Source organism: Macrobrachium nipponense, chromosome 8, assembly GCF_015104395.2.
Source record: "Macrobrachium nipponense isolate FS-2020 chromosome 8, ASM1510439v2, whole genome shotgun sequence".
NCBI classification, from domain to species: Eukaryota; Metazoa; Arthropoda; class Malacostraca; order Decapoda; family Palaemonidae; genus Macrobrachium; species Macrobrachium nipponense.
The window spans coordinates 13,925,264-13,941,860 of NC_087203.1; the positions used below are offsets into that span (position 1 = coordinate 13,925,264).

At 38.9% G+C, this 16,597-nt stretch overlaps 1 protein-coding gene across 5 annotated transcripts in view; it reads left to right on the forward strand.

The window, feature by feature from the left end:
• The window catches only part of LOC135222617 (uncharacterized), a 775,758-nt gene that overhangs the window by 687,865 nt on the left and 71,296 nt on the right, over positions 1 to 16,597 (forward strand). For all 5 annotated transcript variants that reach the window (XM_064260717.1, XM_064260722.1, XM_064260719.1 and 2 more), the window contains one exon: positions 333 to 443. In XM_064260717.1, coding sequence (XP_064116787.1) covers positions 333 to 443 — 111 coding nt within the window. The remainder of the gene's footprint in view (positions 1 to 332; positions 444 to 16,597) is intronic.

Below are 16,597 nucleotides of genomic sequence, written 5' to 3' on the forward strand. Positions count from 1 at the left end.
GTTGCTGTTGACTTTGATTCACTTTCAACTTCATCATTACTTGCAAAGGAATAACGCACTTTTAACAGGCGATGTGTTAATTTTACAGTGAAGTGTTGGTATATACTGCATGTAGGTTGTTTCAAAATAACTTATTTTCTTCAAACATTCCTTCGTCAACGTTGGGGCTTAGTGTTGTATATTTGCGTGTCATGTTTTTCATCGGCGCATAACATTGTGATAAATCTGTGTTATTGTATTCTATTTCTTTTCTTATTTGTCATCACGCTCATGTATTGAATGACTTACGTGTTTACTGCAAGATGACTAAACCCTAGTTTGCTTTATTTCAGGTGGAGAGGCTGTCCGACTACGAGAAGCACTTCGCCTCCCTGCTGGTGGACACTCACCCTGACCACCCAGACCGTCACCACTTGAGCCACCATCATGACAGACTCACACAGGTGAGGCTTTGTCATTACTGTTGTTATTATTATCATTATTGCTTTTGTGCTCCGTTAGAGTTGTTCTTCGTGTGCCTGTGTGCGGCGCTGGGAAGATTGCTCAAAGGTTGCGGGAATGTCGTCTCAGACATTCCTTGTTGAAATGTTGAGTTGTTTTGCTTTCAGAATGTCCTTTTTATTTATTTAGTTATTTTTAACTGACTTACGTAATTTTCTTCTGTTTTAGATGTCAGTCTTTGCTCCGGTTTCCAAATAACAATTGAGGCACTTTCCTCTCTCTCTCTCTCAAGTGTCTGTGTATACAAATGAATTTATGTATAAAGGCATGAACTTAATGTTTGGATACTTTGATAGTAAATGTAGCTTGTATTTTCATCTTTTAAATGTTACACATTTTATACAAAATTTACTCTGAGCAGGGCTTTGCTTCTATCAAATTCTTTTGAAGTTGAATATGAATTCCCTAATGGAAGGGATATATTGGGCCATTTTCTTAGCCTTTTGTTTCAAAATATCACCTTTCAGGGGAACTGGGAAAAATACCAGCAAGTAATAAACAGTTAATACTAACAAAATTGTTAGATAGTCAGTCATTATAATTATATTATTAATGTTTAATGTGAAAGTAATCTTTGAATGTCACTGCGACATTGGGAGTGGTAATGTCCTAGTATGTTTTAATGAAGTTCATGCTAAAATATGTTAATAGAAAACGGTGTATAGCCTTGGCGGTAGCTCAGTTTTCAAAAGTTACCCACAGATGGCAGCGCTTGCCTTGTATTGGCAGAAAATGCTTTGTTCGTCTTCTCGTCTAGGTCTGAAAGAAAATGTAACCCGGGAATAATGAGGGGAAACTTTAAAAAATTGTCATTGTGTACGTAGTAAGTCATTTATCGTAGCCATTTTATGAATTTATTGCCAAAAATGAACGGGTAATAGGGAATCATGTTCACAGGAAATTGGTAAGGTTTATCATAGTTATATCTGTTTTTTGAAGAACGATATAGATTTTAAAATTATACAAATTTAAGAGGAAATGTTGGTAAACTTTTTTTTTTGGGGGGGGGACACTGAAGTCGAAACTGACAGTACTTATTAAAACTGTTGTTCCATGACTACCATTGTTTCATTACGAATTGCAACAGCCACAGTAAGTAAAGCGACTACAATTATCATTATTGTTAGTATTGTTATTGTGGTTGTTGATGTAAGATACTGAAGGCTTCTAAATTATGTAGTGCTTATTGAATCTGTGGGTCTGCTTGCCAGTTGCTTCCTGTTTGAAAAGAAGAACCAGGAGGTAATTACAAACACGGTGTTATAGAATCCTGTAGATGACTTCCGTTTCAGTAATTTCATGAGTGCTCTGGTAGTGGCATGCTGGTACATTAGTTTTTTTTATTTATGTATTTTCTTTAAATTTTCAATAATTGCTCTCTTGTATTCCTGTGCCCAGTTTCAATCGCCCTGCATAAATCATTATATATATAATATATATATATATTATATATCTATATATATATATATATATAATATATATATATATATATATATATATATATATATAATCAACTAATTGTGACGCTATGATTGCGTATGTCGCGGCATGTTTCTTGAATATTTATGAAGTGTGTTTTTGTATGCAACAAATTGTTCAGGGTTAGTACGAAAGCATTGCAATATCGTTGCAAGAGTAACATCAGTATGTTCGTCCTTTTAAAGCACTCGCAGAAGATCGGGCTAGCAGGTGGTCGCGAATGGTATGCATACTGATAAGGATCATTTCTGATCCGTGTTATAACTGTCAAAGTGTGTTTTTTTTTTTTATAATAGACAAAAGGTGGACCGAGACTTTGTTGAGGCATACAACCCTTCAAAAGAGCGTTTCTTTGTTTGTTTGCGTCGAAGTTCTCTAAACTTTTACGTCTTAATGGAGTTTGGCTTTATATTGTTATTGTTATAGTGGTTTGAGAACTCATTTTCTGATGTGTTTGATATCCTCACTGAAATCTTTTATAAAGGCCAAGCCGGTCGGTCAAGATGAAGAGAGGTGAAGCTGGAAGAAGTGTCCAGATGTACAGATAGAGTTTGAGCGCAGAGTAACTGTATTATGGGCAGAGAGAGAGAGAGAGACCTAAGGTACAGAGGACCTTTCAGAAGAGGCAGCAGTAGCGATGGTCTCTGCCATTGCTACTGCGACTCGTCCCTTTCTTGAATAATAGGGCTTCTTCGTCTTCGACTCTTCCGGTTCATGGAGGCCGAGGCGACAAGGGAAGGGAAGAATTGATGTCATTGTTACTCATCTTAAGCTTTGCATTGACGTGAGTTGTTGATGCCTGCGCCCCTTGTCCCTTATCATCCCGCTGGGCTTCAGCCATAGCGTTCTTGATGTGCTTCACGGAAATAGTACTGTTGTATTCGCCTTTATTCAGTCATTCTTCATTGTCTTTCTGTATGTCTGGGTCCTCTTTTCAGTACCCCCTTGGAATGTGTCTTTTCTCTGTGTATTTTCTCTTTACGATTTGTATAAAGTAGATTTTGGTTTTAAGGATTTTTAATAACGTGATGTCTGGCCTTTATTTTGTTCCTGTCGCAGGAGAGCTTCAATTTCATGTGTCCACTAATATACAGGAATTACGACCATCGCGTCTGCCTGTAGTTAACGGGCCGTGAAAACCTCATATTTTAAAGTAAATTTCAAATAAGAATATTGGCCTTAAGATCGGAGAAACCCCCAGTCATTTGAAATCCAAGGTACAATCTTCCCAAGACGTTAATAAGTTTTGTTTGTCTTCTTTGTCTCTGGGGGTGGGGGTTGTAATTCCCTGTTTGTTTGTTTAAGATCGATTGATAATTAAGGGATGAAGGGCAAATCTCTGGAGCTCACGACAGGGGGTACTGTTTCAGCTTATATGGTTCCAGGTAGGTCAGTTGTGTCTTGAGGTGCGTTCAGGAAGATATGTCGTAGCTGAAAACCGCTGACTTTTGGATCAGGCAGAATGTATCGGGATGATCAGTCTTGATTTTTACATCCATGACATTTGTATCATGAATAACAAATTTTCTCAGAATTATTGTCTGAATTAAAAACCAAGTTTTTCTTTCTCAGTCAGTGGTGTCTTCAAATTACTCCACAGAATATTCACTGTATCACGTAGAGCTGTTTCTGTGGGTTTTGTGGTATCCGAGCGAACGCACCCTTCGTGCTGATGAAGTCCCAGCCCCTAAAGGTAATTTCCAAAGCTTTCCCCGTGCGATCTAGGACAATAACTCAGGTGGGCAGAGGTTCCTCGAAATGGGCATTTGGAAACTATCCCGGGTACAGTGAATTTCACTCCATTTCTTTGTTCTCCTAATGATTCCCCCGGCTTCCAGCATGGCCATGCTTCCAGCACTTTCTTCCTCTCTCTCTCTCTCTCTCTCTCTCTCTCTCTCTCTCCTCTCTCTCTCTCTCTCTTTTTTTTTTTTTTATAGCGCTGGAGGTCAATATATATTCGCTTAATTTTTAAATTGGATTGGACGGCCATGTTTTTTGTATGGAATAATAATAATAATAATAATAATAATAATAATAATAATAATAATAACATTGTTATTTATTACGTACTTCTGGGATCGAACCCAAAGCAGTTTATTAAAAATTGAGGGCACTATTGACTTACGTTATTATTATTATTATTATTATTATTATTATTATTATTATTATTATTATTATTATTATTATTCATTCTCTTCGGTAGGAAATTAATCGTACTCCTAATCTTAATAGAAGTATGACGAACGCGCAGCCTGAGATTAAAAAAAGTCCTTACAAATGACGGTTAAATAGTCTTGAGAGAGAGAGAGAGAGAGAGAGAGAGAGAGAGAGAGAGAGGCGTGATGTGTATGGCGTGTAGGAGGGAATTTTAATTGGGTGTTCCTATCGTCCTGAACGGGTTCTGGAGCCTAGCTATCGGGTTCTCTGGTTACTGTTATATAGGAGGTGCTTTGACGGCGGCTTCGTTGTCGTGTCCGAAAATGGTGGTCAATAGAGGTTTGGTTTTTTTCTCATTTTGTCGGAGATTTCTGATAATTTGATTACTTTTTATTTCAATATTTATCAGTTCACACTGTCTTTTGTGTTCTGAAGTTGACATTGACGAACTTAGGTTGCATTGAATATTGCTGGTCAAGTTAGGAATCTGCACAGTCAGTTTTATAACAACATGGTGCTTACTGCTAAGTCGAGAAAGAACAGTGTATTCGTAAAAGAGGCCTAATTAGCCCCAAACATCAACACGCTAACAAACATACAATGAATATGTGTATATTTATTCATAGGTCATAGAGTCAGTGATTAGCTGCCGCTGATTAATTATTATTATATTATTATTATTATTATTATTATTATTATTATTATTATTATTATTATTATTATTAAGTCCTAATTTTAAGATACAATTCTAAGGACAACTAGAGTATTTTGGCAATGCTTTCTAGGAGATCGAATTGCCCAAGAAAACATAATTTGAACGTCATTGAAGAAACCCTTCAGATAAAGATCAGATTGTGTGAATTTTGATTTTCAGTGAATACATAGAAAGTCGTGTGGATTTTGCGTAATTAGAAATAGTTGAGGTAATATCCTTGTATCCTACATTGGTTCTTTTTATATTGATAGTGTGCTAGATATTTAGATATGTTATTATTATTATTATTATTATTATTATTATTATGTTTCTCCATTTCTCAATATTCTACACCTGTTAGTTACTTTGTTAGATTTTTAATCACAAGAAATAAACATACTAAACAACATAATTATGAGAAATGATGAGAAGCTGCCATACGCGATGCCATGAGATATTCTGGGTAATGACAATGGTAACGACGACGCAGGTGAATGTAGCCATCGCAGCGGAAAAGAAGGTCCTTTGCATTGTTGAGCAAGTAGTTGGCGACCTCATTGCACTGAAGAGAGTACGAGAGAGTGACAGGTCATTCGAACAAAAATGTCAACAAGAACAACAAAGATTTATATTCTCATTTTACGCTGTTTTTGTTTAATTCTCACTGTTGATTGTAACGTTCTTTGCTTATCGTCTTTCTCGGTGTATCTAAATGTCCCTTTATCCCATTTCTGTCTGTTGTGCCTCTTATGCAGCTCGCTTTTCTTCCTTACCTTTTCTTGAATTGTCACTATCTCTTGTTTTCATATTCGTCACTCTCCATTGACCACTTTGTCGCCCTCATCCATCACCTGCCTACTCTGCCTCGTTCTGTTGATGTGCGCTCATCTTTCTTCAGCTGGCTGTGTGAACATCTCTGCGTCTTCATTCGCCTTCGGCCTGACGTCTTACTCAATCTGTTCATCTTTTCAACTCCGTCTACACGAACTGGACTACTTTCCACCTTACCTTTTCTGTCATCTTCGTTTCTCTTCATCTCTCTCCGTACCTCTTCCTCGTTTTCCTTTTATATCTCCACATGATATCCTGTCTCCGCCTTTTCTTTGTCACATGACTGCCGTTTTTCTGGTAAAGAGATAAATGCATAAAGTCAACGAAGGTCAGGATGCTTAGGAATTAGAAGAGGAAACTACCCAGTAATTGCTTAAGTGCAGCATGGGAAAGAAACGTCATGTGTGGATCATTTTATTACCTTTTTTTATCCTGTTCTTTTCTTAGGATTCTGATTGATTGGGATGCTTCCTGTTCCTAGGTTCCTTGACAGCCGTCGTTTGAAGAGAAGTTTTGACTGTGGAGTCGGCTTCAGGGAGTGTTGTTGTCTTGTGCTAAACCCGGTGGGAAATTTTACTCCATTAGGTGTTTGATTCATTGATTACTTCTCATCTGGCATACTATATATATAATATATATATATATATATATATATATATATATATATAATATTATATCAGTCAGTGTGTGCGCGTGCTCCTCTGTCTATTTATATCTTCTTATCTAAATCGCGTTCAATTGTAAGAGTTCAGGGTATGACAGCCTATGCTTAATAGTATTGCTTTTCTGCTAATTCTTTATGATAAGTTATCGGAAAGCATTGAATTATGTCACTGTTAATGAGGTGCGCTTGGAAATCAAGTGACCTAATGGTAGTGTCAGCCGTAGTCAGTGATTTCTAATAAATGAGTAAAAATGGATTGAGTGCCTGTGTGATAACAGCAAAATTATATTTTCCGTAGCCCGTAAAGAATTGGACAAACAACGCCAGACCAGAGTACGGCGATACTGTGTTAATTATTTGATTTCTAATAAAAGTGGACTGCTTCGGTCAACGATGTCGCAAAGATAAGACTCTCCTTCTGGCCGAGACAATAGTCGCGTTGCCGTGGAGTGAGCGTGAGAGAGTGGCGTGGGGGAAATTGGGGATTGTGGAGAGGGGGGGGGAGGGGAATGAGGGATTGGTTTTATGCCGCGCAGATCAAACAGTGGTTACCTTGAAGGACGATGTTCGTGACTGATAAGCCGTGTTCACCCTTTACGGTGGGGGTCGAATTGAGAGGGAGACAAGAAGCGTCGGAGGAAGTTGAGGGGAGTGGTAGGGGGACGGGGTAGAAGAAGAAGGGTTTCAGCAGGTGGAATATTGGTAGAGGGGAAATCAAGTTGACAGAGAGGGGGAACGGTTATTTTGTGGGTGCAAAAAAAAAAGGGGGGGGGGGGGGGGGGGGGGGGGGGGGGGCGAAAAAAAAAAAAAGTCAGCGGTGGACGGGTTGAGGGCTAACGTTGTAGAATAAAATTAGAGGTTTGCAAGCAAGACGAAGGTTCATAGGAAAGATCGGGTGGACTCGATTTTGTAACATAACGTAGCGGGTGTGAATTTAGCATTGGACCTCGGGAGTGAATGCAGAGGGTCAGAGGCAGTATAATCAAGGTTGCCGGATTAGTTAAGTATTTAAAGCAGAATCTTGCAATACATGTTCCTAATCACTTTTTAAGTAAGGTTAAAGTATCAACCGCGGCAGGCAGTAGTGATTCTTTTTATTTTACCTGGAACATATTGTCAATTCCAGTAAGTTCTTCTGGAAAGCCAGAGAATAGAACGCATCATTTTATTTATTACAGGGAACATACTCTACATGCAGTATTGCAGATGTCCGAAGTAATCAGAATTCAAAACAAATTTTACTAGCGTTTCCCAGTGCCATGGGGAAAAAAGTCCCTCGCAAAATTCACCTGTACTTCAATAGGCCATTCTTTCCCCTCTCCATGACTGGATTCTAAAGATATTACCCTCCTGAAATGATAAAACTGGTTACACGCAGGTGTATTGGTTAATGGGCGATCAAGGGAAGAGTAACAAGGAAGGAACTGTGTTGAGCGTTGTCGTTGACTAAAGTAACGCTATGATGGAGTGACTCATCTGACTGTTGGTTTTGCTAATCTTCAATGTTGTTGCAGGTGAAGTGGCGGGTGGTATGTGGAGGTACGTTGATTGCTAAGTAAGCAAAGACTTCTGAATGAGGTTAATGCATGGAAGCTTGTAATTGTGGGTGGAGATTGTTATCAAGATTTTGATTCGATGTTAGGGTTATGACTGGATGGTTCGGACCTTAATCGTACTTTATGATAATTATTGCAAAAGTCGATATAATCATTTAACGTCTTGGAATTATTTTTTACGTAGCTTTTTCATTTCTTTATCTTTATAACCTTTTCTTTTTAGCTAAGCCATTCTTATATTGCCAGCGCTGTGCTTTTGTTCTATCACTTTATGGAAATGAAACTAAAAACCATTTTGTAATTGTCTTATTTTATCCAAAAGTATTCACTTAGCAATAATTTTGTTTTGCGTGCATTCTGCTTATATTTATTTGATAGCCAAACTGGCCTTGAAACTTTGCGTGTATATGAAATACGCTCCGATTCATATTTGTAAAAATAATTTAGTATACATATTTTACATAGAATTTCAATAAAAGGATTCAGTTACATAAGTGCGTGTATCAGGCGAGGGTTGCTTGTTTGCTTGTATTTATGGAGGTCGACCAATTGCAGCGCGGGAGTTTTTTTTTTTTTTTTTTTTTTTTTTTTTTTTTTTTTTTTTTTTTTTTTTTTTTTTTTTTTTTTTTTTTTTTTTTTTTTTTTTTTTTTTTTTTTTTTTTTTTTTTTTTTTTTTTTTTTCTCTCTCTCTCTCTCAAAATCATAGTCTATTTCATAATAATATTAGAATATCTAGTACTTTAGTCGTTTATTATTATCCCATATCTTGATATCTTTCGTACAAGGTCACTTCGGTGTCTGATCTCATTGAACAAAAGTATTTAATGTCAGACATAACGATCGTGAAAAAGAGATATCGGATGGAAATCCTCATATGTTAATAACGAAGATTTCATCATTGTGTATTTGACTGGATATTCATTAACCCCAGCCTATGTTTATTCAAAACTGCAACATTGCCTTTGCTTGCTTGTTTACCCTTGTCGGAGAGAAGTAATTTCCCAGCCTGGCCTTGAGTCCCACCAACGCTCCAGAAAAAAATTCCCTTCTTGGTAACAAATGTTTGGACCTTTCGTGTAGGCTAGCCAGTGAAGGACTCCTTCATTGTAGATTGCGTCTGAACTTTTTAAACCAAGCTGACTCATTTAAAATTTGACTTGACGGGATACGTATTGTCGAAGAGGAATGATACATGGACATCAGCTTAGGGAGGTATTTGTTGCTGGAAATGAGATCTCACAGATCGTTACATCTAAAGCATCGGGATAGGTGTTCGTTTCTTGGTGGCGAGAGCTGTTTAATATAGAACTTTTGACGAGAAAATTACAAGTTTGTGATATTGTCTAGATACAATCTCAAAATTGATCCGTTTTATTCGAGTTTCTTTTTGGTATCGTGGAAAGCTCGCGTTATTACACTCTCATTAGAGTAAGCTATCGACGACCCTATAGGACAATGGCAGGTTCTCTGGCCAGCGGAGCAGTTGAAAGTTAGGTTGATGAATAATATAACGGTAATGAAGATAATGGCACTGATATGTCTGTGCGAATAAGGTTGGCTTTGTGGTAGTCGGAAGGACGTATTTTGTCTACGATACAAGAGACGACGTTCGTCAAGCTCAGTAGCAGGTGCGTGTTTTCCCAGCAGCAAGGAGAGAGAGGGCGAGGGGTGTGCCTCCAACCTTCAGTTCCTTATTGACCTATTGATTCGGATCTTACAAACACCTGCTACTCATTTAGAGACTTTGGGGCGGGGGAGAGACCCCCCTCTGGGATAAAGACCACGGAACTCGAGGGCTTGGAAACGGTGAAGTAGAATAAGTAGAGTAGAAGATGGAAGAGTACTTAGCCAGGTGTCGAAAAGTAAAAGGCAGGTAACGTGTTGATGTTTAATAGATTGATATTGTATTTCGGATTGACAGTATTTGGTGCAGAGGTCAGTATAATACGAGTGTATTTCAATAACCACAACCATTTGACGCTCATTAAATATGAGTTTAAACTGGTTTCTGTCGGGTGCTGTATGCTGCAATCATGATTGTGACGGCAACCATGGAAGAAGACCCATGGCCAGCACAGGTTCAGCTGTCTATGGAAATCAATAGCGCAAATAAAAAAGATTTAATGATGAGACTCATGTCACAAGGGATCGCTGAGTCACGTGTTGGTGCAAGGCTAAAGAAAAGATTATCCTGGGCTGACTAATATCTCTCTCTCTCTCTCTCTCTCTCTCTCTCTCTCTCTCTCTCTCTCTCTCTCTCTCTCTCTCTCCTTAACCTTTTCTGTCACGCCCTCCAAAAAAGCGGGAGGGTGAGAAAAGTAGGAGTGGAGGAAATGGAAGTGCATTGTTGTGTTTCTGGCGAAGATGATTAGAGGAGGTTTTAGACTGAAATGAGTAATAAGAACAGCGAGCGGTGTTTGTTTTGCATCTGTTCATGGTCCCTTGTAAGGGACGCACATCCCGCCCTGCATAGACACACACATACAAATGTACACATAGAGAGAAGTAGTGATAAAAAAAATTCGAAATACTATGGTTCGTATGTATCGTCATTTAGTTATTTAGTGGAATTGGTCTAATTATATTCCAAAGAATAAAACTGGCAATGGTTTAGACATATTAACTCATCCATAGATGAATTACCCAAATCGATATTCTTCCATACGTCAGAGAAGCCTTTGCTGTGCCGTTAGTCGTTACATTACCCAAATCACCCACACAACCTTTTGTTGACCGGCATTTGGAAGGGTGACCATCAAGAAAGGACACATGCAATCGACACATATGCCATATGAACGAAAGTGTGGCTTGTCTGGTGCTAATAGGAAAGTCACTTGATTCTCTCTCTCTCTCTCTCTCTCTCTCTCTCTCTCTCTCTCTCTCTCTCTCTCTCTCTCCACACCGTAGATGGGTCTCGAGAATCGAACAAGGGTCCACCTGTGCTACTACCACGTTACGAGGTCCCAGAGAGAGAGAGAGAGAGAGAGAGAGAGAGAGAGAGAGAGAGAGAGAGAGCGAGCAATCAACTAATTTGTGTAAATTTATGGATGTGAATATTTAATATTTTGAGTGGTATGTTCGCAATATGACGGAATTGCACATAGGCTATACATGTAGTGACACTGACACTAAGCTTTGAGTAGCTCATATATTCCAGAGAGAAAACCCATATTTGACTCTAGGAGAGTTTTGTTGCAAACACTCAAGCCCGATCAAGCATAAAAAGAAACTAAGGGCGGGGACTGGAATAGAAATGGACTATGTGAGAACCACTTCGCAAATTTAGAATGCATGATTACTCTCTCTCTCTCTCTCTCTCTCTCTCTCTCTCTCTCTCTCTCTCTCTCTCTTTGACTGGCTTTTATCCCGGAAAATAATCCTGGGAATTTGAATACTGGCTTTTTCAACCGATCTCAATCTTATTTCCTTTGTGTGTGCCTGTGTGTTTCATCACACACACACATACAATATTTATATATTATAGATATATATATATATATATATATATATATATATATATACATATATATATACATATATATCATATATATATATATATATATATATATATATATATATATATATATACATATATATATATATATATATATATATATATATATATATATATATATATATATAATCACACACCCACACTAACACACAGGAAATATGGTTGTGATCGGCTGAAAAAATCAATATATAAAATTCTTAGAAGTATTTCCCGGGATAAAAGCCAGTCAAGAAGGACTTCATATTTAGGAGAACAGAAGACTGGCTTTAGAAAGAAAAGGCTGGTAGGTGACCACTGGGTCGTGATTCGGTCCAGATTACCGGGTAGCGAGAGAGAGAGAGAGAGAGAGAGAGAGAGAGAGAGAGAGAGAGAGAGAGACCTTGACCACCTGTGCCGTGGGAGATGAAGAAAGATAAGAGAGAGAAAGAATGTAATAGAGAGTAAACGCAGTCGGCGAATAATCAAGCATTGTATTCGTGCTCGACGCCAGAGTGAAGTCGACACGAAGTGTCACTTTCACTGGAAATGGGCTTCTTCATGACGAGCAGAAGTTGCTCCTAAGATCTTAGGGTCTTCCCATCATATAATATCGAGTTTTTGCTCTTTTTCGTTTTTCATCTTAACGGGATGTTTTCCAAGGTATTTTTTTTTCAACAGATTTTGATTTTTCGGGATGTTTTCCAAGGTATTTTTTTTTTCTTCAACAAAACATTTCGATTTTTCATTGTTTAAATGAAGGTGATGATGACTGACGGTACAATTGTACTTAGGTTGTTAACTCTCCGCCATTTCCTAAAGGATGTGCCGATTGAAAGGTGACTATGTCATGATGTGTGGAAGAACATTTACGCAATGGAAATATTGAAATATTTCCTGCCTGTAGATACAGTAAATGATATTCGTTAAATACAAAAAGAAGTCGCGTCGTTTTGACGTTTCCATTAAAAAATCCCAATTAGTTAATGAAATGATATAAGAAAAAAAAGTCGCTAACTATTTATATTTTCCTGTTGCTGTATTGAAGCTGTCATGCCAGTGAGTCCAGCTAAAACCACGAGGACATTGGGCAATAATTCGCTGACGAAATGATGGTTGTGGGGGAGGATGCATCATTCATTTGTTATTCTCGTAGTTACATATTGTGCGCGCGCGTGTATAACAACAATAAGGGTGAACGGATGAAGCTTGTGGTGAGTCATATTTTTAATGGTACCTGTTAGCAGGATGCTCCCCTCTGACTTGACGAGGGCAGAAACGTAAGAAGGGGAATTGACAAGAAGGCAATGGAAGTCACGCAGTGCTTATTTATATTTAGTTCACCCACTTGACCTTGAACTTGTCGTCCTCTTACATAACCCCTTTGGTAATTCTTCCGATGGTCATCAAATCACTTTTGTCCATGCGCTTTAGACGCTATAATGGGAAATGGGGTTGTTCTCTCTCTCTCTCTCTCTCTCTCTCTCTCTCTCTCTCCAAGTTATGTCCTCATTTTAAACCGCAATTCCAGTCCAGCACATCAAAAAAATGACGTAAATTGTATTGGAATGAAAATGAAATACCAAACCGTGCTTCTAAACTCATGTATTATATAGTAAAATAATTTTGAAGAAGTCATGTCGGAAGTGAAAATGAGGCGATTGGGCGGGTGCATGGGGCCATGGAATTGGGGAGAGAAACCCAGAAGGAGAGAGTGTAGTGGACTTTGCTGTGTCATTCGACATGGCAATAGTAAACACATTTTTTGAGAAGAAAAAGGGAACACCTAATAACATATAGGAGTGGGGGAAGATTCTCCCAGATAGACTATTTCTTGTATATAAAAGGATAAACTCTGGTGGAGGTCAAGAACTGCAAAGTTATTTTCCAGGCGACCATGTAGCCCCAAACACAGGCCGCTATGTATGGACTTGAAGTTGAAAAGGGAAAGAAAAACCAAAGCTAAAGGGATAAGGTAAAATTAAATGGTACGAATTACAGAAGGAAGGGGATAAGAAGAGAGAGTTTAAGAGGAGGGTTTTGGATTTTGGATATTGATATAGGGATTGAAGATGTTCAAGAAGGTGTGGGCACGAAATGCAGCAGTAATAAGAAGGCATGAAAGGAGCTGCTAGGAGAGACATCTGGTATCATATGGGAAAGAAAAGGATAGTTGGTGGTGGGATGAAGACATTGAGAAAGTAGTAAAAGATAAGAAGGAGGCAAAGAAAAGATGGGAAGAGTCACAGTTCAGTGGGAAGACAGAAATAGGTACAGAGAGAAAAAACAAGGTGGTGTGAAAAAAGAAAAAGGTGGTAGCCCAAGCTAAAGCTAAAGTCGTATGATGATGTGTATAATGAGCTGGGGACAAAGGAAGGATTAAAGAAGATGATGAAGCTATCAAAGGCTAGAAAAAAATAAGAGCACCAAAGATATAACACACATCAAACAAATAAAGAATCAAGAGGGTGTAGTGCTTAGAAAGGAGGAAGACATTGTGAAGAGATGGAAAGAATATTTCGAACAGTGTTAAATGAAGAAAATAATAGACTAATAAGAGAGGATGGGCAAGTGAACATTGGCATGGTAATGAGGTTTTTCTAGGCAAGAGGTACTAAATGCACTGAAGAAGATGAAGAATGGGAAGGCAACCGGACCAGACATGATCCCGGTGGAGGCATGGAAAGCATTAGGAGATGAAGGAGTGGATATACTGTACGATCTTATGATAAAGATCCTTGAACAGGAAAAGATACCAAATGATGGCGTGGGAGTATATTGATCCCAATTTTTAAAGGGAAAGGAGATGTCCAAGAGTGTGGTAATTATAGGGGCATTAAATTGATGTCCCACACTTTGAAGATACTGGAAAGGATGATAGATGCTAGACTGAGAGAAGAAGTACAAATAGGTAAAGAGCAGATGGGATTTAATGCAAGGAAGGGGAACCACAGATGTATATTTTGTCTGAGGCAAATAATGGAGAAAATTCGGGGAAAGACAAAGGGACCTACATATGGTATTCATTGACCTTGAAAAGGCTTATGACAGAGTCCCGAGACAAGAGGTATGGAGGAGCCTGAGGGAGAAGATGGTGCCAGAGAAGTATGTGCGATTGATACAAGAGATGTACCGGAATGTATTTACCAGAGTGAGGAGCAGTGTTGGGGAGACAGAAGGTTTTGAGGTGAGAGTAGGATTACACCAGGGGTCGGCTCTGAGCCCATTTATCTTTAACATAGTGATGGATGTTATAATAGAGGAAGTAAGGGAGACAGTACCATGGAACATATTGTATGCGGATGATATTGTTCTGTGTGCAGAGAGCAGGGAAGATCTGGAAGTGAAATTGGAAAGATGGAGACAAGTACTGGAGGACAGAGGAATGAGAATAAGTAGATCCAAGACAGAATATATGTGACCACCACTGAGGGGGATGATAGAGAAAGTATTCAGCTTGGTGGAGAGCAAATAAGGAGAGTTGATAAGTTTAAGTATTTGGGATCTTTTTGTTAACGCTGGAGGAAGTATGAAGAAGAAGTAAAACATCGGGTACAGGCAGGCTGGAACAACTGAGAGCGGTCTCGGGAGTTCTTTGTGACAAAAGAGTGCCGCTTAGGTTAAAAGGAAAATTTCACAAGACGGTGGTAAGAACAGCAATGCTGTATGGTACGGAAACAGCAAGCATGAGAAAAGCAGAGCAGAAGATGGATGTGGCAGAAATGAGAATGCTTATAGGGGTGATGGCTTGTTAACAAGGTGGATAGGATCAGAAATGACTACATAGTGGGTCACTCAGGTGTGGAAGTATCAAAGAAGTTGCAGAGGGAGGCTGAGATGGTATGGACCCTGTTGGGAGAGATGAGGACCACGCTGGGAGACGATACTATTGGATGGAGGTGCAAGGAAGAGAAAGAGGGAGACCAAGAAAGAGATGGAAGGACTGTGTGAGAGGAGATTTACATGAGAAGGGAATTGATGAGGCAGAAAGCGCAAGATAGAAATAAAAGATGGAAACGGCTCATCCGAAAACGGCGACCCCATATAAAAATGGGAAAAAGCTGGGAAGAAGAAGAAGAAGATCGTTTAACATTTCTGCTTGGGAAGGGAGGGGGGGCTGCTGTGGGGAGGGGTGATGGGCTTGTTGTCGGTGTGTTAGGGCCTCACCGGTGTGTTAGGGCCTCACCGACCCCTCCCTATACCCATACCCATACCCAGACCCAGACCCAGACCCAGACCCAGACCCAGAAACTTCTCTTGGCATCATCATCTTTAAATACGATCCCTTTGCATTTCATCGTCTTGTAATATGTCTGGGAAACATCAAGATTTTGAGTCTGCTGACAGGAGACCACGACACAAACATACACAGACACAAACACACAAACTTTCATCAAGGTCCTGAGTCATGTTTAGCTCTCTCCATGTAAGGCTTTGTAAACAATGGCCGTCCAGCAAGGAAGGAAGGAAGGAGGTGGGCGGGCGAACGTGGGTGGACGTAGGTAGAAATAGCTGTGCTCTTCACATTTCAAGGGTTGCTTATGCTCTGGTCGAATTCAAGTCAGCCTTGTAGGAGTTTTAGAGGTGTTTCATTATGAGTAACAAGCACACCACATGCTGGCATCAAAGTTCAAGTTTTAGTTTTTTGCATAAGGAAATGATTTCCACTGCAAGCTTCATTTTAATTTATATGGAACGTTTACAGCGCAGTTACCTTGATGACATAGGTACGTGAAAACAAGGTATTTTGGTCCAAGGGTAAATGAATGGGAATTAAAACGACTTTAGAAAGCTTCTAGAGGGAAATAGGGAAATATACAATGCATAGAGAGCAGAAGGGACATTCATGTTTCAGAAAATAATTGCAGTGATATTCCGAAACAATATTTACAAACCTTACATAGTTTATGTAAGTTTCGTAGTTATAAATGAATATTCCTACAGCAATGTTGATATTGTACGCAAAAAGACTTTCTAGTGTCTTTTATCAGTATATTTAGAAAATGTCTTGTTTCTTTTATCAGTACATCTAGAAAATGTCTTGGAATTAGAGCTACAGTCGAACTCTTGTGATCTTGTTCACTTATTAGCCTAACATGAAAGCAAATGTGTAACTAACGTATTATAGTTAACATTAAAATTACAAGTTGGTCAGCATAGTGACGAGGGATACATTTATAGTGAACTGATGAAGGACGTCTTTGACAATTGGTTTTGTTCCTATA